Consider the following 27,640-nt stretch of genomic DNA (forward strand, 5'->3'; position numbering starts at 1 on the left):
ATCATAGGCCCAGCATGGAGGGCTCAACAAGTGGACCTCCCCGTGGCCTGAGCCCATCCCCTGACGCCACGTGTGCTGTTCACGTGTCGCCGCACGTGAGCCACTGGCTCGTCAGTCACGTGCGCGCTGACACGGCTGACAGGGCCGGACAGGGCCCGAATCGAACGGTGGAGTCAGCTGGCAGCCTGTCAGTCTGTCAATACCTCTCCGGGGACTGCCACCGACTGGATTGGGTGGAGCAGCTCCACCCAGTCGGTGGGAGGATGTGGTGCTGTCGAAAACCGTGTAAAGTATCAAACGAAATATGCTGCGCTTTCGAGCAGCGACGTAATCCGCCGAATGATATTTTCGACGGACTACCACAGGGCACATATTTGTCCATACCAAATGCAATTTGATAAACCTCACCAGCTTCTAGAGCAAAACATGCTCAAAATGACCTGTGGAAGATAACTGCGACATTCATTGCTTCAGTGCGCAGCTTGGTGGTCTTCCATATGAGACGGGGTAACAGCGCATGTTTGCTCGGTGTATGATCATATGTTATTGACGCTGACGCAGAAATCGACAAGCCAACCAGATGGCGGGTATGTCCCCGGGTGACCTCACTAGTTACTCACGCATTCACAAACAAAAGACGGTGGTATCCCCATACTGTCCAAATGTGGCCCGTGTACATTGTACACTGAACAGCGTACCCTATGCCCGGAAAACGGGGAAGACCTTAATGCCATTTCACATTGGTAAACGGCCGCAAACAAATAACCATGAGAGCAATTCAAGATGCATATCTTACAAGCTAAAAATTCCTGTCATCGCAAAAGCAGGAAAAAAGTTTTAATGAAACCAAACAAATGTTTTCATACATACTTGATCTTAGCAGCGGAGCACTGACTGAAAGATAATTTTTTTGTGATAATGGTAAAGTATGTGCGGTAATTACATCTGAAAAATGCGCCACTTTCCCAATATGTTCCGAATGTTCGGTCGCATGTCTTCTCTTGCCTACCAGTCATTACGCATCGGCCGCTCGCCCTGCAGCCCCCGCCCCCTTCGTCCTTTCATTCACACGACCTGGACCAATACAAAGGCGCCGCTCTGAATCACGCCCCCGTCCGGTGACGTCAGTGGTGACGTCATCCATACACACGTGTAACTACGTCAGTCGGCGGCGGCGTGAGTGGGAGGCAAGATTACTTTACTAGTTGGAGGGGCCGCAACGTAGTTTTTGTGACTGGTTTTGTGAGGAGGTAAAAAGACGCCGATCGCAAAAACAGGGCGAGACTAAGAAACATGGTGCATGTATGTATGTTGTGGCCGTGTGGGAGCTAGCTCATATCGTCCTGATGTCTGCCCTTTCATTGAGAGACCAAGGCGCTCGCCACCTTCACGATAATAAGGCTGGATGATCCGCGAGCTTTGCAGTTGATCCTAGCAACGATTCGCGTCTCTCTCCAGCCAAATTCCATGCCTTCAGTCTGCAGAATGCAGCACTACAAGCCATCCACCGTTTTCCCGCCCTATCAGCCACAACACTGCCTATCATCTTGTAAGACACTTGGCGGCTCCAGTGTGGGGTGTGGCTGGACGGACAGACAGTGGACATAACATTTGGACATAACCCACTCTGCCAAATTAGAGGAAGGCCAGTCTCTTAGCCTCGGCATCAGACGGCAAGCTCCAACCGGCTTTGAAAGCATGGAGCTGGAGAATGTGAATTTGAGACCATGGATCATGGAGCTTGTTCCAATTTGCACAATGATGTTTCTGCATCGTCTTATTTGAACAAACTTTGAAGGACAAACCTAAGACCAACCTTTCTAAAATCCTTCAAGGAACACATGTAACTGAACGACACTTTTACGTATCACGTATCACGAATGTCCGTATCAAATGTTAATCTTCCCACTAAAAGCTCGTCTAGAAGTTAGTTTCCACTACCAACCACGGTGTATTTAACCTTCCCATGCTCTAGCCTACGGCGGCGGAAGCCCAAGCAACTGTCACCCAGTGCGTGTGATGACTGTACGAGCTGCTCATACCAGTTAGTTGTTAGTACCTCACTAATGTGTAACTATGTCGACCAAGCTACTCAGCTAACTGGAAGTCAATGGTCACTACCAAAATCAGCACCTGGAACGTCCGTCTGCTCACCAGGGTGACAAGCCCAAACCCACTCCAACCAAGCTTCACCAGCCCACCAGCAGTCAAACCCGCACTGCCCAGGCAGCATTTCAGCCCGTTCGAACCGCCCGCTACCGCTCTACGCCCCCGCGCGCCGGTAGCCCGTGTCAGCGGGTACCAGAGCCACCAGAGGCACCCCTCATGCTCCGAGGGTATCACACACGATATAACGTACCGGAGCTGGGTCACTGCCCTGGTGGTTCGGCGGAGTCTCGAACTGGGGAACAGCGGGCGGAGATGAAATGGGTGCTCCGGGACACAGAGGTCTAGCCACTGCTGGGTGACGGACTATGTTTTTAACAGCTAATTCATCAAAGATGCGGTGGTACTCTCATTTATCTGCCGCTCATCACTACCATTTCTGTATTTGAATTGAACTGTGAATTTCTGTGTCTGCATTTGAACTGACTTTAAATCATAAAAAGAAAAGAAACTCATTCATTTACATCCTTGTAAGCTTTTAAAAACAGCAAATAAAAGCGAGTCCAAACCAAACTGTCAGCACCTCCGACCTGCCCTCCCAGCAACTGCCTCTCGGTGTCCCGACTCTCCCTTCTCCCTTCCCGTTCTGGATCCCTCTCCCCCCTCTCTCTCTCCTCCCTCTCCTTTCCCCCTCTCACCTCCTCGACAGTCTGCTGTTCGAGGTCGACCAGCGGTGTCACGGGAACGGGCTGACGCGAGTAGTAGTAGGTGGCGGCGGCGGCCACGGCGGTGAGCGCCACCGCGCCGCCAGCGCCGCCTATCGGCTCCAGGTACTGGTCCATCGCAGACACTGCGGGAACAGAGACACGCGGTGAGCGCCACCGCGCCGCCAGCGCCACCTATCGGCTCCAGGTACTGGTCCATCGCAGACACTGCGGGAACAGAGACACGGGGTCAGCGCCACCGCGCCGCCAGCGCCACCTATCGGCTCCAGGTACTGGTCCATCGCTGACACTGCGGGAACAGAGACACGGGGTCAGCGCCACCGCGCCGCCAGCGCCACCTATCGGCTCCAGGTACTGGTCCATCGCAGACACTGCGGGAACAGAGACATTAGGAGAGTTAGCGCCTATCGGCTCCAGGCACTGGTCCATCGCAGACACTGCGGGAACAGAGACATTAGGAGAGTTAGCGCCACCTATCGGCTCCAGGTACTGATCCATCGCAGACACTGCGGGAACAGACACATTAGGAGAGTTAGCGCCTATCGGCTCCAGGTACTGGTCCATCGCAGACACTGCGGGAACAGAGACATTAGGAGAGTTAGCGCCTATCGGCTCCAGGTACTGGTCCATCGCAGACACTGACAACAGAGACACGGGGTCAGTTGCGAGACAGTGCAGCAAAGAGAGACAAGGCAGGGTCAGCTGAGAGGCCCGAGAGACGGGGAGGGTTAGCTGACAGACACTATGCTTTAGAGAGACGGTGGGGATTAGCTCATCGACACCTGGAGACTCTGAGGAGGGTGATCTGCCTGACACTGCGGACGCCAAGAGACGGAGAAAAACGCTGTGAACACCCAGAGAGATGAGACTTATTCACATTTCGTCCGGGTAGCTAATGAGGGGAACGACGGATAAGGGTTAGCTGAGAAAGGATGAAGAGTCTCCTCCTTGACTAGGTGGGTGCCGAGCGACACAGCTAGCAGTTGAGGGCACAGCCGCATCCTAACCCGCTGCAGCTACTTGAGGACACTAGCGCCCACTCCGACGACACCGTACACAGACACATTACCTCCGGGCGCACACGGCTCGATACCGCGCGCCCATTGGCCGCTGATGACGTCACCGGTCAGTCTGTCGTACGGCCGACGCCCGGTGCCATGGCGAGGGCAAGAATACGACACCGACACGGGGCGAAAAGGAAGGACTGGAATAGGACATGAACGCGGGGCGGAACGGGAGAGAGCGGAATAAGACTAGACGCGGGGCGGACAGGGAGCAAGCGGAATACGAGATCGACACGGGGTGGAAAGGAAGGGCCGCGGATGGCACCGTTGACGGTACGCTATTGATTACACTGCACTTCCCCGCACTTACGATACACTAAGCTACACCACACTGCGTTAGGACGGCCCACACTGCATTTCACAGCACTGCACATTTGCATGATATTTAAAGGTAGTGTGCCAGCTTTCCTGGACCATATGGAGTTAATGACCCGGATAAGGAGAACCGGATTTTTAGAACCTATCCATACCTTCAAAACTTATGGAAACGTCTTAAATTCTTCAAATTTTGAGTACCCCAGTGCGAAATTCGCCCCGACGGGTTGTCGGTCGTACCCCAACCACATTTCACACCACTATGAACAATAAATGCACACACTAAAATCGCTATTACCGATAGGCTCATCCAATCAAGTTTCGATAAACCCGTTCATCATCATCTCCTGCGGTTTCGAACACGCCTGTTAGGTGGCTTCTGATGCTCGTCGAGGTCGGAATTTCCAAATACGCGTGGTGCGTCGGGCCGCGCGCTCTGACTTCGGCCAAGAAAAATGCGTCAGCTGATCATTGTCATTTCTGCCACTTGCGTGTGGTGTAATGGGATCATAACTTAAGAGACGGCTGTTTCATATCAATTATTTTACATAAAATCATATTTCAAACCACAAATTAATGTTCGACAGCCAAATTTAAGAAACAATACCAATACAGGCTTACAGTTTAAGGCTCGACATTGTGTTGTCTACGATTAGACAGCTGATAACTCATTCCCGTACGTCGTATGGTCGTAACACTATAATGACCTTTGCTTATTGTCACAAGTGCGCCGCATTCGCGATTGTTGCCCGACGCCTGTTTGCAGGTGAGCCCACTACAGTTGTTATACATATCTAAAAACCGATAAACTTTTAGGCGAAAAAGGCACTATTCCAGGCCCATTTTTGATTTTTTTTTGCGATATTAGGTAAAAACAGAAGGTTCTTATCCTAGGAAAAATAAAACGGGAAATCTTTCAAAGGTGGCACACTACCTTTAAGCGATTTGTAAAAAGGGATCAGCAAACACCACAGCACACCAACGAATACCAAACAATGCATTGACAAACACTACACCAGCAAACACCGCAACAAACACCGCAACAAACAACACAACAAACACCAAAAAACACGAGCAAACAAGCAAACAAACACGACATCAAACATAGCACCCACCCCCGAATCCACCAGCAGTCGGCACAGCCGCTGCACGCTGTGCCCACAGGCACGTTCCCCATCCGTTCGCTCGTGTCACCCCGGTGCTACCACCACCTAAACGTGATAGCACAGCGCGCCGGGTCAGCCCTGGGCGTTATCGGAGCCGGATCTCGGCACCTACTCGGCTACAGACCACCGCGCGAATGGGCTTAGCAGGATGCCGACAAACTCGAAATGCATGTTGGGAGTGAGTTCACAACGTTCAAACACCGTTGTGGGTACTTACAACTGTATTGTGTTTGGGTTCCACTGTTCTTGCTTGACACCTTCCCAGTAAACTGTACATACACGAATATGTAACTGGATGAAAAGTTGCCTTTGCAAACGTGTTCCACAGAGAAAACCGATTCGGTTTTCAACAATCAAAGGTTCGATTGCCAACTAAAACTCCGCCCTCACACTCGCATATTGGGGAGAAAGCCGAGAGTAGTGGGACTATGACCCCCAAAGCTGTGACTGTGACCCAAAGTATCGTCACCAGTGGGACTGTGACCCACGGCGGTTAAAGTATCGTCACCAGCTGGTAATTAGCGCACCCTGTTTGGTACAGGGCTCAGTGCACAGTGCATATTTATCATGCAAGGGCTGAGCTTAATCATAGCTTCCATGCAAGACGGCGGGGTGAACGGCCTCAGCCACGGCACGTAAGGGAAAGCTGCCAATCGAGGGGCGGGTGAGAGTGCAATGGGCGGTGGGCGGTGGGACGGTGGGCGGTGAGGGCGAGACTGTGCAGTTTGCAGTAACAAAAAGGGCCAGGTCGTGGCGTGACGTGGCCGTGGCGGCGAACGACCCTAAAGTGTCTGTCTTTATACCCCCCCCCCATGACCTCTCTCCACCCGTTCGTTCCAGTGGGTCGGTCTGCCCCATCCTCTGACTTATCACAGACACGCGTGAGCTATCATAACGAGCACGGCGGCACGGTCCGTGACAAGACGGGAGCTACTTTAAAAGACGGGGGTGGCTCTATCGACAGCCATCGGCCAAAGTGCTGGCACGTAAAAACGGAGAAAGGAGCCTTCGGTTGCGTTGATGTTTGCATGAGACATCAGACATAGCACGTACGATTTGACGGAAAACGCTGCATATCCACTATCCAGGTGGCAAATAACACATTGCAGTCAAAAGCACACAAGAAAAGGAATGGGTGCAAACATTGGCGGTAGATTGCAGTCGAGGTCACAAAAGGTCACAGGGCCACGAGCAAAAAAAGTCTGAACATCAAAGTCAAGAATAAAAAACTGAAGAAGATTGAGGTTAAGGTAAAATAATAATAATAATAGCTTCGGGTCTCCAACGACATTCAGCGACTCATTAGTTTCGCCGAGAGCATCTCACCACAATGCTGAAAATAACAATGGGTGATATGGACAACTTGACAAAATGCCAATTAAATATGCCAAATGACAAAACATATCACAAAGCAAATTGGAGCATCACAAGGGTACGGCCTTATAAGTGTCTGCTTGAAGTCGGTATTGACTTCGGCGATATGTCTTTCCACAAAGATCACTCATGGACCAGCAGCTAGAACACAAGCGACGCTATCAAGTCATATGAATGAAAATGTTCGCCGGTCTATAATCACACCTCGGCCGAGAGACACCTTTCTCATACCGAGCTCCAATAACCCACCAATCTGCCCTGTTCTGACCGCTCACCCAGATAGCTGTCGAGCCGCTGACTCCTTCCTACCAGTTCCGTCATCACACCCCTGCACCTCCGTCTACTCCAACCTACCCCGTTCGACGGCCGACGCACGACTGAACGGTGCGGAGTCCGGAGCACCACGGCGGTACGGACCGCGGCACCTGAGCGGCGCCTGTTCCGGCTGCGTGACGGGGCAGTGACTCGGTAACAGACCCCCCCCCCGACACACACAGCCCCCCCCCCCCCCACGGCGGCTGGCCAGGAGCGGCCGCCGGGGTCAAGGGTTGTGCCCCCGGGGCAGTGTTCATCGCACGCGCAGCGGTTTTTCTGAGCCAGAAGCGGTCTTTACACGCCGCCTGTCTGGAACTTGTCGATGCCGATATAAAAAGTCGGCGGTTCAGACGGCGACTCAGCGTTAGTTCTGGGTGGGCCGGCGGACATCGGGATATACATATTGTAATGGTAAATCGACTGAGGTTTCACCATTTCTGATGACGCTCCTACTGATGGTCCACAGTTCACGTGGAACTGCTGATGACTCGAGAGACGAGAACCATCGGAGACTGCTCTATCACAAACATGGATTCATGCCAGGGTTGGATAAAAGCCGGCTTAAATTCAGTGGCGGCGGAAGGTATTCTAGGATAGGGGTGCAAACGATATTGAAGCGCCCCTTCCCGCTGGGCGCCCCTTACCATATACACGGTTGTAGTAACACAAACAGTGAAGAGACGTTTGACAATGTGTTGTACCTGTTAACACGTTCTGAACTACAGTTTTTATGTAACGAGAAATAGTTAGGTACATTCCATAGCGTAAATGTAACCTTCATAATGTTCGTTTAGAAACAACCTCATCACCATACCATAAGATTCTCCGAATAAGGCATATCGAAAAGAGTTCCACGGTCCCAATACCTTCGTGTGGACTACTATAGTGAATAAGGCGCGGAATCCATACTCGGTGACAGAGAATCGCAGGCCGGTAAGCAGCATGCCGCCTGGGCTGCACTGCACTATTGCAGTTACCGCCCCCGATAAATGTTACACAAACTAATTTCCTCTCGCATATCGGCCATCAGGCGCCCCTTTTTGTCGCATGGAGCCTGCAACCAGGGGCGTCGCCACGGATTTTTGACTGGGGGGGACGGATTGGCTGACTAAAAACCCAAAAGCTAGTTACCGTACAATTTCAGGCCTATGCACTACTTATAACGCATACACAATACACATGTTCTCATGTTCTCGCGTGGAGGCGTTATTAGTCACACTCTTTTCTATCTGTGCATGAATTGGCGGCGCGAAGCGCCGCGAAAATTGGCAAAAACTCTTGGCAAAACAGTCCCAAAACGCATAAATTTTGCATCCCGAGTAATAAGTTTGATACCAGGACAGTTAGGATCTGGTCACCAAGTCCAGCAGCCCTGCCTCTAAAAAATCGTGTGGTCCTCTGTCAACCATAGGTACAGCTTATTTCCAAGAAGTTTGAAACTCTGTGCAGTGTAGCTGCAGGACCGCGGGGTCGGAGTCGACTTCGGTCGTAGTCGACGGTTTTGGTCGGATACGGAGTTGGAGTCACCAAAGTCGTACCAGACTTCAACTCTGAAGTCAGAGTCAACGTCATCCCCGAGGATGGGTCGGATAAAAGCTGGAGATTCTGTTGGCTGTGGTGATTGAAGGCCGGGTCATGGTAAGACCAATGTAGGACCATACTGAGTATTACATCCTCCTGGGCTCTCTCAGACCAGGACGAGGTCCTCTCACCCTCAAGCATCAAGCGTTCAAAGGACATGGTGAGACCTTCTGCTGTCGGATGGCCTTGAACGGGAAGAGGGCCGTTTGAGAGTGAGCTGAAGGTCTTGACTATTACGAATATCCTACATAAAATGTGTGGTCTTTGCAAGCTTGAGACTTTGGGACAGATCTTCAGCCCTTGTTGAATATGGTCGCCCCTACAACTGGAGCTTTGGCTCCCTATCGAGGACCTGGGACGGACAGTCCAGAGCTGCACCTCGTAGGTAATGTTATCTTTTAACGTGCCAAGAAATGTTCAAAGAGACAAAAGCATCACATCACATGTTTTTCACTCCGATGCGGGCCGAGGGATGCCGTGATCGGAGATGGGGTGGGGACTCCGAGCGATTTTTTAAAAGCCGGAGTCAGAGCTACCAAAATCAATCTACTCCGCAGCCCTGCAAGCAAGTGCAGTGTCAGCAATTCGCATGATTCAATTTGTATACGAGTAGGTATCCGCAATTTCATCCCAAAACGACAATACACCAATTTCGTTGATCACTTTTTTAATCATTCATGAGGATATTTTTGCGGGGGACGTCCCCCCCGGATTCCTCGACTGGGGGGGACGCGTCCCCCCCGTCCCCCCCGGTTTCGACGCCCATGCCTGCAACGCTATAAGCCCTCATATGTTCGTGTTGGCGTTCGGAGGCTATCGCCTTCAAAGACGTCTCCATAAATGTTTCTTTTTCGTCCCACACACAGGCGCCCCTCTTTCGCATGCAGGCGCCCCTCTTCCGCATGGCGCGCTTCTCGAGTGGCTGCGCCCTCCTAGCCTTTATCGCCTGGCAAGATTATATTCGACGGGGTCGGCAGCATCTGCCTTTGTTTCAGATAAGGATGCCCTCCACTCTTCAGCATATCAAAAGATACTTTTCCCACGTCATTGCCACCCTCTTCGTGTCACAAGTGCCTTTATCAGTTGCGGTGTCGCACTGCTCAGCTTTATGGCTGCCGCACCTCTTAACTTCCTGCCTCCTCTACAGATTTTCGAGGCGCCCCTTTCCATAACTTTAGGGTGCAGCTGCCCCCCTTGCCCCCCTGCTTCCGCCGCCACTGCTTAAATTGAATTTATGCCAGCCATTGGTTTAAACCGGTTTAAACCGGTTTAAACCGGCTTAAATTAATAAAAACCACCTCCAGTCAAAACATCTACTATAACTTATCTTGTGTGTCAGTGTACTCGTTGGTGACTGTACAGAATGCAGGAAGTCAGTACCGTGTCATTTGGTATTATGGTCGACATTTTGGCATGTGATTATGTTGACAATCTGTTCAGTAGGTAACTAAGCTAAGAAACAAAGTGGGTATAAGGCATAAGCACATTCCAGTCTTAACATTGGGTTTACCAGTTGAAAGTCGCTCTTTATTTTACATGTATGTATATTGTATTATGAGTTTTGACCAATCGTTTGGCCGTTTGGGGCCTGGGCCAGAAGCACGAAAAAAACGCAAAATGTCTCCAGAACTCACAAGAGCTCTACCAATCGACGTCATGGGCTCCACGAAGGGCCCTGTGACAGAGGGAAAGCTTCTCCAGCGTTGCAGGGGCCAGACGGTTGCGGAGCTTCGTTTGGACGATGGAGAACGTGCTGAACACCCGCTCAATGCTGGCAGAAGATGGGGGCATTTGCAGCAAGGCCAGCGCCTTCTCACATAGGTCGGGGTTCATGCCCGGCCTTTTCTTCAGGCCTAACCACCAGGCCCTAGGCGTCAGCCTAGCAATGAATGCCGGCTCGAAGAAGGCACGCGGGAAGGGGTCCTCCTTGCTCTCCATCAGGATGACGTCTGCCAGGACGCCGGGCCCCAGCCACTCCTCTGCTGCCTTGCGCAACTCAGCCGGTAGCTTCTGACCGCCATACCTGGGAAACAACGGACAATTATCGGAATCAGTGGCATTGTTAAAAAAGAGCATAAGGTAATTGCTGCGTCAGCGATAGTATATTTCAGTTGAATGAGAACGAAACAAATAAACTAATTAAGATAAACAGGTAAGTTTGTTAAATATCTTGCTAGCAAATGGTAAATGTCTTGTTTGCTGTTACCCTCCTCGTGATGCATTGTAATCGTTACGGTGTGAGAACGAAAATTTCAAATCGTAGGTTGTAGCTCATAGCTGTAACTTAAATATGGATAGTGAATGAAAGAGGTATGATCATTGAATAATAAACATTGATATTTGATGTGATAGGATAGAGGACAGTTAGGTTTCCAACATCGCTTACCTGGGGTCGAGCAGATTAGCCGCCGCGTGTACGGCTCCTAGAGCCTGGCTGCGCCTGCGTCTGACGGCATCCCGATGCGGTAGCAGAATCTCGTTGGCCTCCAGATCCATCCACACTTCGACAGCATCCGCCAGAGTTGCGTTGTCACTCTGGAGAGTGTCCAGAGCCTGGCGAATCGGCTCTAGCTGTGCGATCAGATCTTTCACATTGTTGTAGAGCGCGTAATCATTAACAATGCGTTTGATAGCCTCGTCTGCGTTGTCAAGCTCTTCACAGATCTCGATGTAGGCGGGCCTGTTCTTGATAAATGTCTCGAGGCATGCCAGTTGCGAGCTCCACCTTGTGGCGCACGGGAGTTGTGGCTTTACCGTGTTTGTCTTGTTTCGGAGGCTTGCGCCCTCATGGTGATGGTTCCGGAAGTGTTTTTGAACCTTCACCACGTGCCCCACGATTGCGTCCGGCGTGATTTCCTGCCCAAGAAGGTTCAGAAGATGAGCAGAGCACCCCCACGTCTCGATTTCAGGATGTTTCTCCTGGATCATCTTCCGCGTCTTCTTCATTGACGAGGCATTGTCCGTGCAAACGCTGTTAACTTTCACACCGTAGGTTTTTTCAGCCAGTTCCATGGCTTCTTCGACAAGTTTAGCGCAGTTTTTTGAATTCTTCTCCATGTCTTCGGTCGGCACTGCGTTCAGAAGGTAGCTTTTCCCTTTGGTGCAGATCGAGTGCGCGACAACTGGCTCGTTGTGGATGTTAGACCAGCCGTCCTGCACCAGCGTCGCCTTATCCACGCCAATTAAGTCCCGTTTGTTGGCTTCGACCATGTTATTGCTGCATTTGTCCAGCAATGGACCAGCCAGCGTCTTCCGACTCGGCGGCTGGTATCCTGGGCGCAGTGCAGCCATCATCTTCACGAACAAGGGATGTTCAACTGACGAGAAGGGGATGTTGCACCCGAAGAAAAACTCCGACACAGCTTTGTCTATCCTTTCCTTGTCCGTGCTCGTCGTCCTGACTGTCCACTTTGCAATGTTCGGCTGTCGCATCGTTCCCTCTCCTTGGGTTCAGGTGGTCCGACGGGCTCGGCATCGCTGCCATCGTCCCCTTCGACTTCTGGTTCTGAATCACCCATCTTCGCTTTTTTTGGCATGCTGGGGCCAGGTCGATGAGCGCAGCCTTCAAGATGCTTTGACATCCGCGCTGGTCTTCGGCTTACAAGTGTCATGCAGTAGATGCACCGCATTTTCTTCTCGGTCCCAACTGCAACCTCTTCAAAATCTTTCCATATGGACGACAGCGGTCGACCAACGTTTTTTCCGGGCATTTTTACGCACCGCGCCGTGGGGCGGTCACCACTCCCCGCGCGATGGATCCCAAACAAAGTGTCTCAGGCCAATCACAAAGTCACAGGGAAATATGATAGATATGCCCAGCGATATTGCACAATACACAAAGCTGAGGGCTGAGTGCTACCTGAAACAGCTACGCATTGTTTACCGTTGCAATGTTTGTAGCAGAAGCAAAACAAGAACAATAAAATATTTAATTACTAAGTTGCCAAGAATTATTTTAGGTTGAAATGGATCAATTAATTCGAATTCGAATTGATTATAAAAACAGCTGTCATATTTTATAATATTCCTAGTTTTCTTTCATTCGGTTTTTACAGTTTGTCATCCTCATTCCTCAGTGCAACTTCACCTGTCATTCTTGAACCTTGCCGTCAACTCCCGACGAAAAACTGGGGACAAAAATGAATTTAGTAACCGCGACTCTGGGTACCAAACAAACTCAGGTTACCATGGTAACGGGGCAAATTTGGCATGAGTACGCATCTAATAACTCATTTTTTCAACGAATTATTTAAAAAAAAAGAAAAACTACTTGGTGGACCAGTACAAGAATGAATTAAAGTTTCATAAACGATCCAAGTTTTTGTCGGACTGGCCTAAATAATATCAAAATCAAGTCCCAAACTGAACGGCCCGTGCTGCTATGGGTTACCTCCAACGCTCTGCCCCCCCCCCCAAGATCGTCACTGGCTTATCAGCCAATGAGCGTCGAGTACTGACTTACGCTGATTGGTGGGATTACTGCATTTGCTGTTTAGAATGCTCACGGTGCTGACAGTGCTAACGCAATTTTCGTAATGTTGAAAGCCCGGAGCGTACCCCCGCCATCAGCGGGCTTATGTAATATGTGGATTGAGTCAAGATTGAGTCAGCTGCGTTTCTTTAACTAAACACGATCGTTTTTGACAGTTGTTAAGGCTTAAGCCCTCCTATGGTTTGTGCTTTTGTTTCCAGGTAGTGCATGCTGTTTTCTTGGTGTTTTCTTAAAGTGTCCTTAATCACACTTAATATTGTTTTTTTAATGAACTTTGGAGTTTGGAGCCTATAATGGTGGGAATGCTGTCAAGTCATTTGTTTAGTTTCACTGACTATAATATGTGTCATTATGCATACATATATAGTTCTCAACCTTACCATTCACTGATCCTTGCACCATGCATTTGGCATTAGGCATGTTTGCTATACAGCGTCTCATGAAATTGAAATTGGTTTCTTTATTGAAGCTGTCTCCAAGAGTCCAAGACTTTGCATTCCATGGACCACCCATGTGAACAATTAGTTGTGTAAAACATTATAAGTTACAAGTTTAAACAAATAAGTTATATATATTTTTACCCAACTGATGTTACGACAAGTTAACGTAAGTGGCATTTATTATCTTGGCGCACACTGGTTTAAACCAGGGTGGCTTAAATTGGTTTATGCCAGCCGGTTTAATCCATGGATTAAACCGGTTTAAACCGGCTGCTGGCATAAATTTTCCAACCCTGATTCATGCTAGTTCAGTTGCTGGGAGAATGTTAAGGGATAACGTACCGCTGGGATTTAAGAATGGAATAACGCAACTTTTATTGTATGCAAACGCAACTATTTAATGTATTCAAAATATCATGAAAAATGGTAAATACAGGCGCCAATCAAATGAAAAAAACATGAGGATCAAAAATGCACGAAAGATTCGTGCATCACGCATCACAAATTACCAAATCTGCCATCCACAAGTGTTCTTCATCTCTAAGGAAAAAAGTCAAATATCCGTGTTTGTTTGGAATGAGATCTCCATTTTCTCCATTTTCCATGATAAGCCAGACATTTACAAAGTGAACCCACGAAAGAACCAAGTCTAACATATCATTATTTATATCTCATGACCAGATATTTTGGGCAGCCAAAACAGCATTCACAAACCACCGCCAGGAACTCCCAGATGGCCTTTCAAGCTGACGCCTAGCGTCACGAATAGGGACCGTTATGACAGTTAAAATGCCCCCAGCGCGGAATGGCGATTCCACCCAACCTGGCACGGGGCCCGTGGACCCAGGCCAAGGTTATGAGGACTGCTGCGATAGCGACGAGACTGAGACTGAGACTGGCCAGTCTGACATCCGGCATATCGCGGGACCACCCGAGACTCGAATGCCAAACGAGAGACGTAGAACAAAGGGCAAGAAGAGGATCATTACCATTTACCGCCGCAAGACGTGGAAACAAGGCGTGGAAGCACTGATTTTCTGCCGTAAAGTAAGAGGACGTAGAACCGCCACTGCCGCAGGATATGAACAAGCATTGCAGGACCTGGAACCACCAGTGTTGCAAGAAAGAATCTACACATTGGAGGACATGGAATCATCGATCCTGCAGGACATGGAATCACTGTCAGGTAGAAAATGGAGCATCACTGAATGACATGAACCATCTGTATTACCTACAGACAGAAGAAAGAACCAACCAACCCACAGGAGCATTTCTACAGAAGAAAGGAGCGGAGGGATTTCTGTCCTGAGGCCAGTTTTACCAAAAAATACCAGCCGGCCGCCGAAATAAAATATCCAGCCGAAAAAATAGACGCCACACAGCCACGAGTTTCACCAACAAAAAATTCCAGCCGACTTCGGACGGAAATTATTTGTCGCCGGTAGTCAGCTGATATTCTGTTACGATATCAAATTACGATATGTCAAGGAGGTTAATAAATCATTTAAAGCATGTTTTCAATCAAATTGAAGCGTGATTTCTAATGCAAATGCTATATAAATTTCGAAATATTACTATCGTAAATTATTACCTTATTTTCAAGAGTAATAACAACAAAGTAGAGCATTATAAACTTTCATATCTATATTAACATTCTGGTGCCCAGCAAAAGCCAATACAATACAAAACTACCAAATTGTAAACGTAGGTACGTCATTCATAACGGTGACGTAAGGAAGCTTGCATTTAAGGTGAATCTTTTTTCCTGTCAGGCTATTATATTAATTTTTACAATACCTTCAACTTGCTATCTACCTTTTTGTCTGTTTTTAGTCGCACCTTGTAGAAAATCATCGTGTAGACCGTGAACGCAATGTGTTGAGTGTGGACCTCAAGCTATGAGGTGGGGACTAGATGGGACCCACTCCAGTGGCAGCGGAACACCTTCAGCTATGGGCACTGCCGACTTTTGGTACCATTCTTTCCATGCAACGCCCATAGGGCTTATGTTAAAATGTCAAAATCAAAGGGAGCACGGTGCCCCGGTGCCCAACCCGTTCCGCCGCCTACGAGTCCCACTCCCGACAGATCCGGGAGCCGCACCTCTTTCCTAGCTTTCAAAAGAGCGGCAAAGAAGCGGCCAACATTGCTCCCAGAGGCGCCACCTGAAGCTGGACGGACGACGGACAGTTCCGCTGCCGAGCGATTGAACTGCGGTGCTACGAGGCGGCTTCGCGTGCACTGCATTAGCACCTTCTAGCGGGAGTAAGAAGGCTAACGAACTCGCCAAGGCCTATATAAAGCATTGTGCCAAGGCGAGTGTCTTACCTTAGGAAAATACCTACCCAGTTTAACTGCACCGCGGTCATTGCAGGGCTGAGGGTGGTCGCTCGCTCCGCTTCGGCGAGGTGGAGGTCAGACTGCCCGGCTAGGTGGTTTTGGCCGTAATGCAGGCCCCGTTTGCCGGGCCTGGTCGAGAAGAAGGAACGCCACAAAGCAAAAAATATTCGCTCCGGGCCCGCTACACTGGTCCGGCTCGTAAGTCGTAACAAATTAACAATACCTGCGCTAGCGTCGTCGACCGTCGTTCGACTGCGCCCAGTACCGCTCAGTGGAGAGTCCTGCCTAACTCCTTCGCGTGTGCCGAGATCATTCGTTGCGCGCGGACACAATCGTCCGACGGAGACCGTTCTGCATTATAATCGGGTGGTCACCACCTTGGTCGCCGGCTTTCACACCCAGCCGAGCCGTCTGGCTACGCCCCAAATGATCGTCTAAGCTTTTTGATTGGTTTGTAACTCGGGTCTAATATCGAAGTGTTTGGGAGATAGGACATGTTAAATCCGTGTTCATGAACAAATATACATGATGCAACTAAAACGCTGTACTTTAACTTTTCTAGGCTGATGACAAGGCATACACCTATTCATTGCTGATTGCAATATTTCTAAAATGTAAATAAATCATGAGCAATGAGCATAAAAAACAACAGCGATCCACTAGAAGCTAGTGTGGAAATCCACTGACGTAGATCGCCTCGTACTGGCGCAGCTCGTAGCTCGTCCAGCAGCGCCGGCGTCTCCCGCACCCGGCCGCCCGCCTGCACCATCAGCCGCTGGAAATGGCTGCGCTGCCGCTCCAACATTAGCTTGACCGCCTGGCCGGCCCGGCAGATGCGCGCCGTCCGACGCACGCAGTGTACGTCTTCAACAGCGCCGGGATGTCGTACGACACGACCGCGTCCACGGCGTCCACGTCAATACCGCGCGCTATAGCCTCGAGCACACCAGCGCAGCCATCTCAGCTAGCGCGCGCCGCCGCCGGCACGCCGGCACTACCCCACAGAACTCAGTCACGCGCGCGCCCAGCACCGACAGCGGTAGCTCCAGCTGGTGCGCCGCCTCATTCCAGTTGACCAACACGAGCGAGCGTTGCCAGTCGGGCTGTCGGAGCAAATAGTGCATCAGCAGCGGCTTCAGCGGCTGCAGCGCCACCACGTTGAACGACTCGCTCAGCTCGGCCGGCGTAGTGAACCTGCCGACGAACTGACCGGGCAGTGCGACGGCGGCGGCCGCCGTGCCGGCCACCAGCAGTCGCGGCTGGAACAGCGACATTCGCTCCAGCTTCTCCGGCCTCCGGGTTCTGTGACAGGGTGGCCAAGAACGGCAGCTTCTGCACCGGCAGGTGAGGCGCGCAGACGGCGGCAGCCGTCAGCCGGCCGGCGATGCAGGGCGGCGGGCCGTGGCCGCCGCCACCCGCTCCACCGCTTTCAGCCAGCCCGTCTCGGCCATCTCGATCACCCGGTCGGCTTCGTCGATCACCAGGTAGCGCAGGTGCGCTAGCGAGAAACCCTCGGCGCTGGTTATGTGATCCATCAGCCAGCCGGGAGTGCTCACCACGATCAGCCAGGGAGACCGGGCCGCGCGGCCCCACCGCCACCAGTTGGCGCCCCCTCGTGCCACTGTGTCTCCACCCAGCAGCCGGACGCAGAGCGGCGTGTCGGCGTCGTACTGGCGGAACACGGCGGGCATCTGAGCGGGCAGCGGCTGTGTGGGTAGCACAGCTAGCGCGCGCACCCGGCGGCCGGCGCCGCGCCTGCACCAGCGGCAGCACAAACGCCAGCGTCGTACCGCGGCCGGCCGGCGCCGAGACGCAGAGGTCGGCCGGTGGCAGCGGCGACTCTGCGGCCGCCAGCAGCTCGGGCAGCACGGTCACCTGCACCAGGATCATCGAAACCATCGGACGACGGTGGATTCACCACCGTTTTTGCAGCAGAGACTGGAAAAACCTCAGCAATAAACAAGGAAAAACCGCACAACATGCCACAGCCTGCAATTGTGCATATTATCATTATATTTCTCGCATGACATAAAATATTGGCTGCTTTATTCTAGGAACTGGCATGAAAAACATAAGCTAAAATCAAGCTAAGTGAATTATTATTGTATTTTAACATGAAACTGGGAAAAAAATTCCTTGTCACTGTCAACAGTCAACATGACCAGTGTAACGGACGGGCTGCATGAACATTTCGGCGCATGATCTGAAAACTCTGTGTGCAGAAGTTTCCGCGCTGAGGTGAACAAATAACATTTTGGCCGCAATTTGCCTGGTGCCTCCACAATTTTGCAAAACTCACAATACTTACAGCCAGTTTTAACATGATCCCTGCATGACTCATGCATGCAAGATACACATGCATTCAATATCAGCACAGTGCACAAACAACAGTTATGGATTCATTTACATGTAACAACATTACTATTAATTTCTTATCCTTCAATATTGGCAGCATGACTTGCTGAGTTCAGTGGCACAATCTTATTTCAATTTCTTGCATGCTATTCAATTTCTTTTTTTTAATTCATTATCATTTATCTTGAAAATCTTGCTATTTTGGTCTTAGCAATGTCAATGCACCTTCCCTATTCCGCACAGCTCAAGTTCCACCCAAAAGTAGTAGTGGTATCAGTAGCTGGCACCTTGCAATGTCAAATGTAGCTAAGCTGAATATGTGAAAACAGTGACATATTTATTTAAAATCTTGAGTCCAATGAGCCTACCCTCTCTCTGCCTCTCCTTCCAGCATTTCTTCAAGCACCTTCGATTTTCGAAAATGACCTTCCATCATTATTTTCCACTTCCGTGCGAGCAATGAACTTGTAAGCTGACCACTAGTTAATGCATTATCATCTTGCTGTTGGGTGCTTGTAGCAAAAAGATAATATAAAACGAAAAAACTAACACCACAACACCAAACACTCGTCTTGTTGGTTCCTTTTGGTCCTGCCTGGTGACAAAGGCTCTTTCTTTACGCAATATCATCAGTATTCCTCTTCTAATCTTGAAGCCCAGATGCTTTACAAATTGGCCATGAATGATACTAAATTATTATATCAACTGAGAAGCGCAAATCACGATAGTTAGTAACAAATGAGGCCAATTATTCCAACACGACATCAAAAAAAATAGACGGGGTCGCCTGTCTATTTTTTGGGGCTGTTTTTCTACATATAATGGCGCAGATAAACGCTCCATTAATGCCGCATTTGCCGTTGGTGAAACTCGTTGGCTATTTTTCTGGCTGATATTTTTTCACGCCGGCGGATATTTTTTCGCCTGGTTGGTGAAACTCGTCGGCTGGTTTTTGACAGAAAAATTGCGCCGGGCTGCTATTTTTCTGTTGGTAAAACTGGCCTCTGAACTCCACCAGACCGCCGATTATGCAATGCCCGCCAGTCTGCTTCATTGCATAACTGATCAGAGATGCACATGCACGGTCGCAGAACTCATGGTGAATGGGCAGGTTTCCGGCACGGTGTCGTTATGCCTGACGTAGGCATGCGATGCACAAATGATTTGCCGGTAACATCGCTGATAATTACCAAAGAGGCCAAAGGATCACAGGTTGCCATACACTGGCATGCAAGTGTTTTTTCCGTGGAGAAACGCAAAAAGCCCGAGTGTATTACTATGTCAATAAGTTAGGTTAGTCAGGCTTAACTGCCTAAGCGTGATGTCGATTAGACTGAACGAAACGCCGCTGAAGACACAGCTCTTCCGCCACTACCAAGTAGACGTGGAGTGCTCGCCGCCAAGCTCTGGCCAATGCGGTTTTAGCCAGCTCGGCCGTTGCCATCTCCCTTTATAGCAGCATAGGTCGGCTGTTACCCGTCTCAAGGTCGGTTATTACCCACCGGTTGCCCACCTCCAGGTCGGCCGTTGCCAGGCGGTGCAAGGTCACTGCACGCAGGAGGCGCGGACGGACGGCCCACTCCAGTGACGTCACAGACCGGCCCTTTGACGTCACTGGGGGGTCGAGCTGCGTCTGCCAACATCTGGGCGGCGAGGTCGGCGCGGCTATTTTCTGAGACTGGACGGCACGGCCCGGTGCCGATGACCGTCAATGGGCCGCCGCTGGCCCGCAGGTCCAGGAGGGGGCTGCTCAGAGGACCAGCCTGACGTCAAGGACCGGTGGCGGTAGGCGTCTTAGGAAGTGCTCAAAGTACCACAGATGAGATTGCTTGGCGTGGAGAGCCACCCATAGCCGTTCAGAGCCAGGAAGGGCTGAAATATTCTCATGGACTTCCAACTGAAGAGATAACTGGTCGAGAGCCGATGTCGTTCTTTGTATCAAGGACAGTCAGCCAAAGACTTTGTTACGATTCAGAGGGACATCAATTGAGACCTTCAATCAAGCATTAGACAATACCCACCGGTCCCAAGTAGGTACAAACCACGCGGCACTTGCAATGTGCAAAAGCACTCACAACTCCCTTCTCGACTCGCTAGGCCATCTCAGAGCCAGTAAGCGCAGGCGAAGATCTCGGGGTAGGGGTTCTGCATACTGAGGCAGCTCCGCGGGCAAATGCAAAGCTGTCAGCCGGTAAAACGATGAGTCAGTAGCATTCGCCAGTGTTGTCTGTTGTCTGAAGCAGGATTGTGCGGATCACGTCGACTTAGCAAATGCCAGCCACTGAACAACAGTCAGCAACACACCCATAGGATAGTACTTGCTGCAATAGCTGACCAGAGACCTTAACACTGAGTGACCTAGTCACTTATCCAGTGAGCGGATTGCCCATCAGCCAATGGACGCAGCCAGTGTCGATCCGTCGACACCACGCGCACAGACTGGTCTTACACGGGCAGACACGGCCCTCGAGACGCCCGAGGCCATCGGACGAGACGCCACTCAGCCTCGCTGCTGTATGGATCAATGCGATGAGATGAAGCATCCAATCCAATTCCGAAATGGTGGTCACAGTACGCACATTGATACCAGTCTCACACAGTCGCGAAGGGACACCGATATAACCAGCACCTTCACGAGGAAGTTACTTTTCGCTGTACTTGCCTGAAAGCTTATCCGAGTGGCCGGTAGAAGGTCAAGGTCCAGTCGTCTCTGACTGCTCGAGCTATGGATTGACTTCTCTCACCAGCAACACCCAACACAGAGCCGCCAGCGCTCCACCGCCGGCCGGCACCGGGCAGCACTGAGCACCAGCTCCGCTCTGCCAAATCCTCCGTCTGGTTCCGGCCGGCCAGAGCTCGGGGTCCGGTCCGGAGAGCTGGGCCCAGCCGGTCCCGGGCTGAGGCGTCTCCACCCGGCCCCGTGCGTGAGGCGCCGGGCGGCATTCCCACCACCGGCCGGCCACAAACCGGTCAGAGGCCCCGAGACCGCCGGCCCGCGATGGAGCGATCTCACAGCTGTAATCTCGGACCAACAGAGAGTGCAGGGCACGAGAGATGAGCACTGTAAGCAGGATGTGTCTGTATTCAGGTCAACAGAGCCCGGTCATGTGCTTAGCTTTTACAGAATATCTTCCCATGAAGAGTCATGTACTGACTGGGTCATAGTCGATTGCCATGCTGGTTGGTCAGGCGAGGCCCCGATGACTGATTCGGAACTACCCGTCAGGAAGTCATTAGTCAGCTAAGGCCACTGGCCAGGCCACCTGAACGCGATGTTACGGCAAGCAAGGCGGGTGAGGACGCGCCTGACATTCACTGGATGTTCCCTTGTCCGATAAACAAAGCAATGCGATTAGCGGGCCCTCATGAGTCGGTGTTCAGACTCGCCAAGCCCGGGACTTCGCTGCGATGACCTGGCGATTAGTCCGCTAAGCCAGTGCTCATCGCTGACTAGATCGGACGGTCCGGAACATCGGCCCGTCGCGGACTGGCGCTGCAGCAGAGACTGAACCGGAGCCAGTAGCCACGCCTTCCGCCAGAGAGCAACGAACTGACGGAACAGGCAGGCAGGGTGGAAGGGATGTCCCCCGAACTCCAGACGTGCTGACTGCTGAATGCTTATGCATATTGATGGCGTCACAAACAGCAAAATGTTCATCGACTGCTGACAGGCGTTTCACATGTTGATCAAGAAGCTCATGTAAAATGTATGCGACATTGGCATATCGACTTGTCGCCTGTCAGTTCCACTGCAGCTGCTGTTACGTGACAGTCACGCGGGTGGTCCAGCTAGGTCCATCCGTTGACCTTGAATCAGCTGATTGTCTGCGTCAGCTGGCGCGCACAGACGCGTCTCCTTGGCAACGACCCAGCGGCCGGAGCACGCCGTCCGTCCGCACATCCATCCGTGGGAGGAAAATCTACATCTGAGGCGTCTTGCGCGGCCGATCTGGACCATCAGACGCATATTACGCCGGGCAGAGATCCCACTGAGATTGTGATCTAACCTCTGCGCAGTTCGTCCTCCTGCAGCCTACGCGGTGAGCCCGATACAATCACCGTCCCGCGGCTGCCATTACGGCATTGACAGCCGATAGCGAGGCAGGTGAAGCGGAAAACCTCGCTCAGCGCTCCGACCCAGTGGAGCGTGGTCCGCAGAGATGGGCTTTGTGAAGTGGTTCAGGTCCTTGGTCAAGGTCAGGTCTTTGAAAATCCGGCAGAAAAAAACTAGGTGGCGTACAGTTGAAGCTATTCATAGTGATGTGAGCCATACGCCCATCACTTAAGCTAAGGAGGAAACTAAAGATTACATATAAAATAGTAAATACCTCCATCCATATTGTCATAAGCTATCAAAGTGCTGCCAAAACTGAACAGCAGCATAGCTATCTAAATTCCAGCTACAGCAACAGTACTGTTGAGCAGTCCTGTTATGATGAATTTGACAAATTTAGACCAAACTTGACATTAATTGCTCCGAACTTAAGACGGACCCGGCCATCCTTTCAACTACATGCAATCATCAAATGAAATAATAAACGTTTGGATGCTGGTCAGTTTTCAATTACGTTGACGCCACAAAATTGCATCACAATGCGTCGGAAATACCTATAATAGGTATTATCTGGAGTCTGGACTACAAACCAATGAATTGCGCCACATTCCAAATGTTTGATTCACAATACGCCAGGTCAATAAAATGAGAAAACAAATGAAAGAGTATTGAGTAAGTTGTACGATGCACGAGCTTACAACAGGATAATATTCATAGTTCATATGAATAACGAAGAAAAAATGATATAGAAACGACGCATCATGCCTTGCTTATTAAATAGCCAATAGTGAAGGACGCTTCCACGAGGAGATATCGGCAATCGAAGGCCAATATAGGACAGGCTATACAATGACCGAACCATCAGATGACCCGCATCACTCGCAAACCAAAGGTCACGAGCCCATTCCTCTGTACTGTAAGCTTCCTACAAAGCTGCATCGTTTGGAAAAGACGCGGGTTTCACTGCACAATGACCGGGCACTGCTGTCCTGCGCATCACCTATGCAGGAGCTCTGCACTGGCCCAGCAGAGCGATAAAAATGCCCCTTGGTATGTTATCGATCGTGTCGCTACCGGGTGCAGTCAGTAATCAGTGTAATGGGCGATTTCGATGTACAGAAACCAACGCGTGTAAATGAATATTTAGGTAGACCCAATCAGCTGCTAATTGATAAAATATGTAATGTGGTGCAAGGGAATTTCCCTTTCTCATTGTGTAGGACTGGTTTCAATTTTTTCAGCATAAATGGTGATAAAGAGACACGCCCTTACGTGCACGCCTGGATACAGCAATAGGTAAACAAACGGAGCCACCAACGTACTTCTGCCGCAGGGCGTCCGACGAAAGTATATATCAGTCGAGGGATCAAGATGTACCCGCAGATACAACAGCACGTCCGCTCCAACACCGACACTGACCTGACCTGACCTGGCCGGTGTCACGGGGCGAAACTCGCGTCACAGCGTCACGGAGACACACGGGCGGCGGCGGCGGCGGCACGGACACGTCTGTGTGCTGCGGAGGCCGGGCGCAGGCGATTCTCGCCCTTAGTGCGCCGGCGGCGGATCGATCGCCGCTCAGCTGATTAGTGGCCCGAGCGGCGATCGACCAATCAGCGCGCGGCCTGCGATCGACCCGGGGGCGCGTCCCGACCCACCGTGACGTCACACGCAGGCTCCGCCCACCGCGCCCAGACGGCGAGTGGGCGGCCAGCGTCGCCGGCGTGGAAGACGCGTGCGCCTCGCGTGGGCCCCGCGGACGGGGTTCGAGTGTGGCACCCGTCCATCGCGTGGGAGGGGAGGGACAGGCTGCCAGAGTTCCCATGATCGATTCAGGACCGCGCAGCCCGCATAATACCGTAATCCGGTCAGAGGATGGGCCGGCGCAGGACCTTCACTGAGCTCCGGATGAGGCCCGCAACACACCGGAAAATACAATACTGATAAACACAAGCAACTGGCATCGATCACTGTCAGAGTCCTGCAAATGAAAGACCACCAACTTCACCCAGACAACCGCGCTTCCTGGTTTGTTAATAGTCATACTGGAGTAGGTCGCACAAATCAACCGTGCATAATTGAACTGATGTTCCAATGCCATAACGCCATCCTATGGTAATTAAAAATTCAAAGTCCATTCAGGGAAATAATTTCGGATACGTGAAGCGACCGACGTTCCCTAAGCCAATAAATATCACCAACTGACAAACGATCGGCCCGCAGCAGCGCAGCCCGCATACAGTCTGTAGGTCAGCAGAATGTACGAACCTATCAAGTGGCTGTCCCCTGCAAAATCGACAGTCGGACAGACCTGGGCAACATACGGCCTACATTTACTGTACAAACAACGAAAAGTCGCACAGACAGCCGGAAGGCACAGCTAACCGGACAGGTACTGAACAGTGGACAGATACCGGGCAGACAGCACCGGCCAGACACGCACAGCACAGACACCAGACAAGACACCAGACAAGACACCAGACAAAACACCAGTCAAGACACCGGACAGACGCAGACATACACGGCTCGCCGACCAGCCGGGCACGCGGACAGCCCGACAAACACGATCACCCGGATACACGCGGACAGTCGGACACACGGACACACACGGACAGTCAGACACACGACTAGCCGCGGGATATACATCGCCAGCCCGACACATAAGACTATCCGGAGACCGGCGCCAATCACCAGGTGTGGGACACAATTATACGGATCAATACCCGCGTCAATGGCCCAGGCGGCCGGGGTGCCTGGCGTGCCCAGCCCCACACACAGCCGCCACCAGGACGGCCAGACGGCGACTACAGGAGGATTCCCGCGGAGTGTGTGTGGGGGGGGGAGGGGCTGGGAAACACAGCCGGGGGGAGGGAACCCAGAGATATTGGGAGGGAGGGGCTCAGAGCCACCGAGGGGGAGCGGAAGCGGAAAGTAACGCCGATATGAGGTGGCGAGACGCGCCCCACCCTTGGCCTTTGCGGGAGTCAACGTCCGGGGCAGCCGTACGATAAGGTGTAAGCCGGGAAGTCCGGGGGTAGGTGACGGCGAGGGAGGGGTGTAGCAGGGGGAGGGGGAGTAAATACTCGCGGCGGTACGGGGGTGTAAATACTCGCGACATGAGTGACGAACTCAGGAGTGACACATCACCCGGCGATGGCCCCACTCGCTACGTTCGTGGCCCCGGCATATCCGCCCAGCCAGGCAGCGTGACGAGGCGGAGATTGTTTGGTATGTCAACAACAACAAAAAAAAACAGCATGTCATTCAAACACTATGAAGGTGCTAGCATGCGTTCCTTTTCTTCAAAAGGCCTTAAAGATGATTTAAAAAGAAAGGATGAAACCTTCATAATCTTCGGACTTTGAATCGGAAGCACGCCTCGATACCCTACACATTTCAAGTATATGACCCAAAATAGGGCCATTTCTCTGGCTTACCGAGCTAGACCGATATCGGGCTACCAGTTAGTTTAGCTTCCACAGCAGCCCAGCAGACCAGCATATTGGTCCTGATAACCGGCCCTTGAACACAATGACACCACCGCAGCACACTGGCGCAGCACAAGTCGGTAACGGCAGTCTGCGTACCGAAGATTAGTGCCATGAAGCCCGCCCGAGGCCCATCCATGCAAATAATGTCATGTCCGTGCAGTAGGTCTGGCACCGTTTTCCACAGCCCCAAACCAGGCGCCCCTCACCTCCACAACTTCGGGTTACTCCGGACATGCGACCGACAGCGGACAGACCGGTCCACGTACCGTGGGTTAGAGAACAGAACAAAAAATCCATAGCTCTTGAACCCTGGAAATGCTCCCATTCCTCATTCCGTGTGCACAAGACCCTTTGGAGCCCTACACTGTACAGCCCAAAGCATGCGTCTTCTACAGAAAGGTGACCCTTTCAGCGCCGTGTTTGCAGTGTAACAGAAAGCAGAACCGCATGATGCAGTCAGCAACCAGTAGGTTAGTTAAAATCACAGCCAAAAGCGTAATAGATACGCTGGTCATTAGTCAGACGGGACTCACCAATCGCCGATATTTTGTCTTTAATGGTATTAACAGAATCCATTGTGAACTGAAACAAAACAAGTGCTGAAAATAATCCCAAGATGACAACAGGCAAGTGGCAACTAAAGTGAAAGAACGATACGACACAGTATGAAAACAAGCTTCGATTATCGTAACAGATCCATGGAAGCCAACAAGGGCTTGGAACACGACGAACGAAATAAGACAAAGTATTAGATCTCTTGGCAAACTTTGTTGATACTAACAATTTTTACATTTCAGATTTTTCATGCCTGATACCTGGGGTCACGTTAGACTTTTGAACTTACCATTGTAAGGCAATGAGGGCAAAATATGCACATTTACAATTGCCTCCTACTTTGAACAAACATGTCGAGACCACAAGATACTTAAAGAAACATGACCATTCTGCCCATGTGCAATGGACAGGGTGCAGCTCATGGCCATAGCCCATAGCTCACTACAGGGGTCATGTCATGTCCATGACAGGTCACCAAGTTTTTTTTTACAATAACTTTTGATGAAGTCATGCTGGAGCAATGAAATCACATGGAATGAGTTCATGTCATCAATATGAATTTGTTTCTATGCCGCATTACCTTTTCAAGTCATGTCATGACCTTGGCCTGAAGTTTACTTGTGAAGTTGACCTTGACCTAGGGTCAACTTTTGTAGTTCACCTTTCCAGGTTGAATTGCAGTTTATTTGATGTGTCTAAATGTGAGAAACATGATGATGGCAAAATAAATCTGATAAAATTCCTGACCCTTAAGTTGTTGAAAATATTGTTGGAGAATAGAAGTGAATCAGAATGGGTCAGTGAATCAGGATGGTCACAACCTTCTTGTTGACCATCAATTCGGTTTCAGGTCGGGCCGCTCTACTGAAGACCAGCTTCTACTGACGTACGACTTCGTCTCGCGCAACTGGGACAACGGATGCCTCGTCGATCTTATTCTTTTCGACTTCTCCAAGGCCTTCGACACGGTGTGCCACTCAGTCCTCCTCGAGAAACTCCGATGTATTGGTCTCGGCGGACAACTCCTTGACTGGCTCCAGGACTTCCTATCTCATCGAAGGATGCAAGTACCTAGTGGTCAAAAGCACTCTGAGCTCATCGAAGGAAGTACGGAGCGGAGTACCCCAAGGATCGATTCTAGGTCCGATCCTTTTTTTGATCTACGTCAACCACATAGCCATCGGTTTGCACAGCCGCTACAAAATCTTCGCAGACGACCTGAAGATATACATGTGTGGGAACAAGTCCGAGCTCGACGCCAAAAGTC

The 27,640-nt window shown here is 50.9% G+C and overlaps 1 protein-coding gene across 6 annotated transcripts in view; it reads right to left on the reverse strand.

The window, feature by feature from the left end:
* Positions 1–27,640, reverse strand: part of LOC122371813 (long-chain-fatty-acid--CoA ligase 1-like) — a 61,512-nt gene that overhangs the window by 32,206 nt on the left and 1,666 nt on the right. Inside the window, exons 2-4 of one of the 6 annotated variants that reach the window (XM_043348518.1) lie at positions 26,352–26,400; positions 2,805–2,956; positions 2,360–2,401 (exon numbers count right to left, since the gene is read on the reverse strand). In XM_043348518.1, coding sequence (XP_043204453.1) covers positions 2,360–2,401; positions 2,805–2,956; positions 26,352–26,394 — 237 coding nt within the window. In that variant the 5' untranslated portion in view covers positions 26,395–26,400. Of the gene's footprint in view, positions 1–2,359; positions 2,402–2,804; positions 2,957–23,746; positions 23,859–26,351; positions 26,401–27,640 lie in introns of those variants that run through there. The other 5 variants (XM_043348521.1, XM_043348519.1, XM_043348520.1 and 2 more) reach the window with 5 other exon arrangements.

Source organism: Amphibalanus amphitrite, unplaced genomic scaffold, assembly GCF_019059575.1.
Source record: "Amphibalanus amphitrite isolate SeventyFive unplaced genomic scaffold, NRLGWU_Aamphi_draft 001280F_arrow, whole genome shotgun sequence".
Lineage (NCBI taxonomy): Eukaryota > Metazoa > Arthropoda > Thecostraca > Balanomorpha > Balanidae > Amphibalanus > Amphibalanus amphitrite.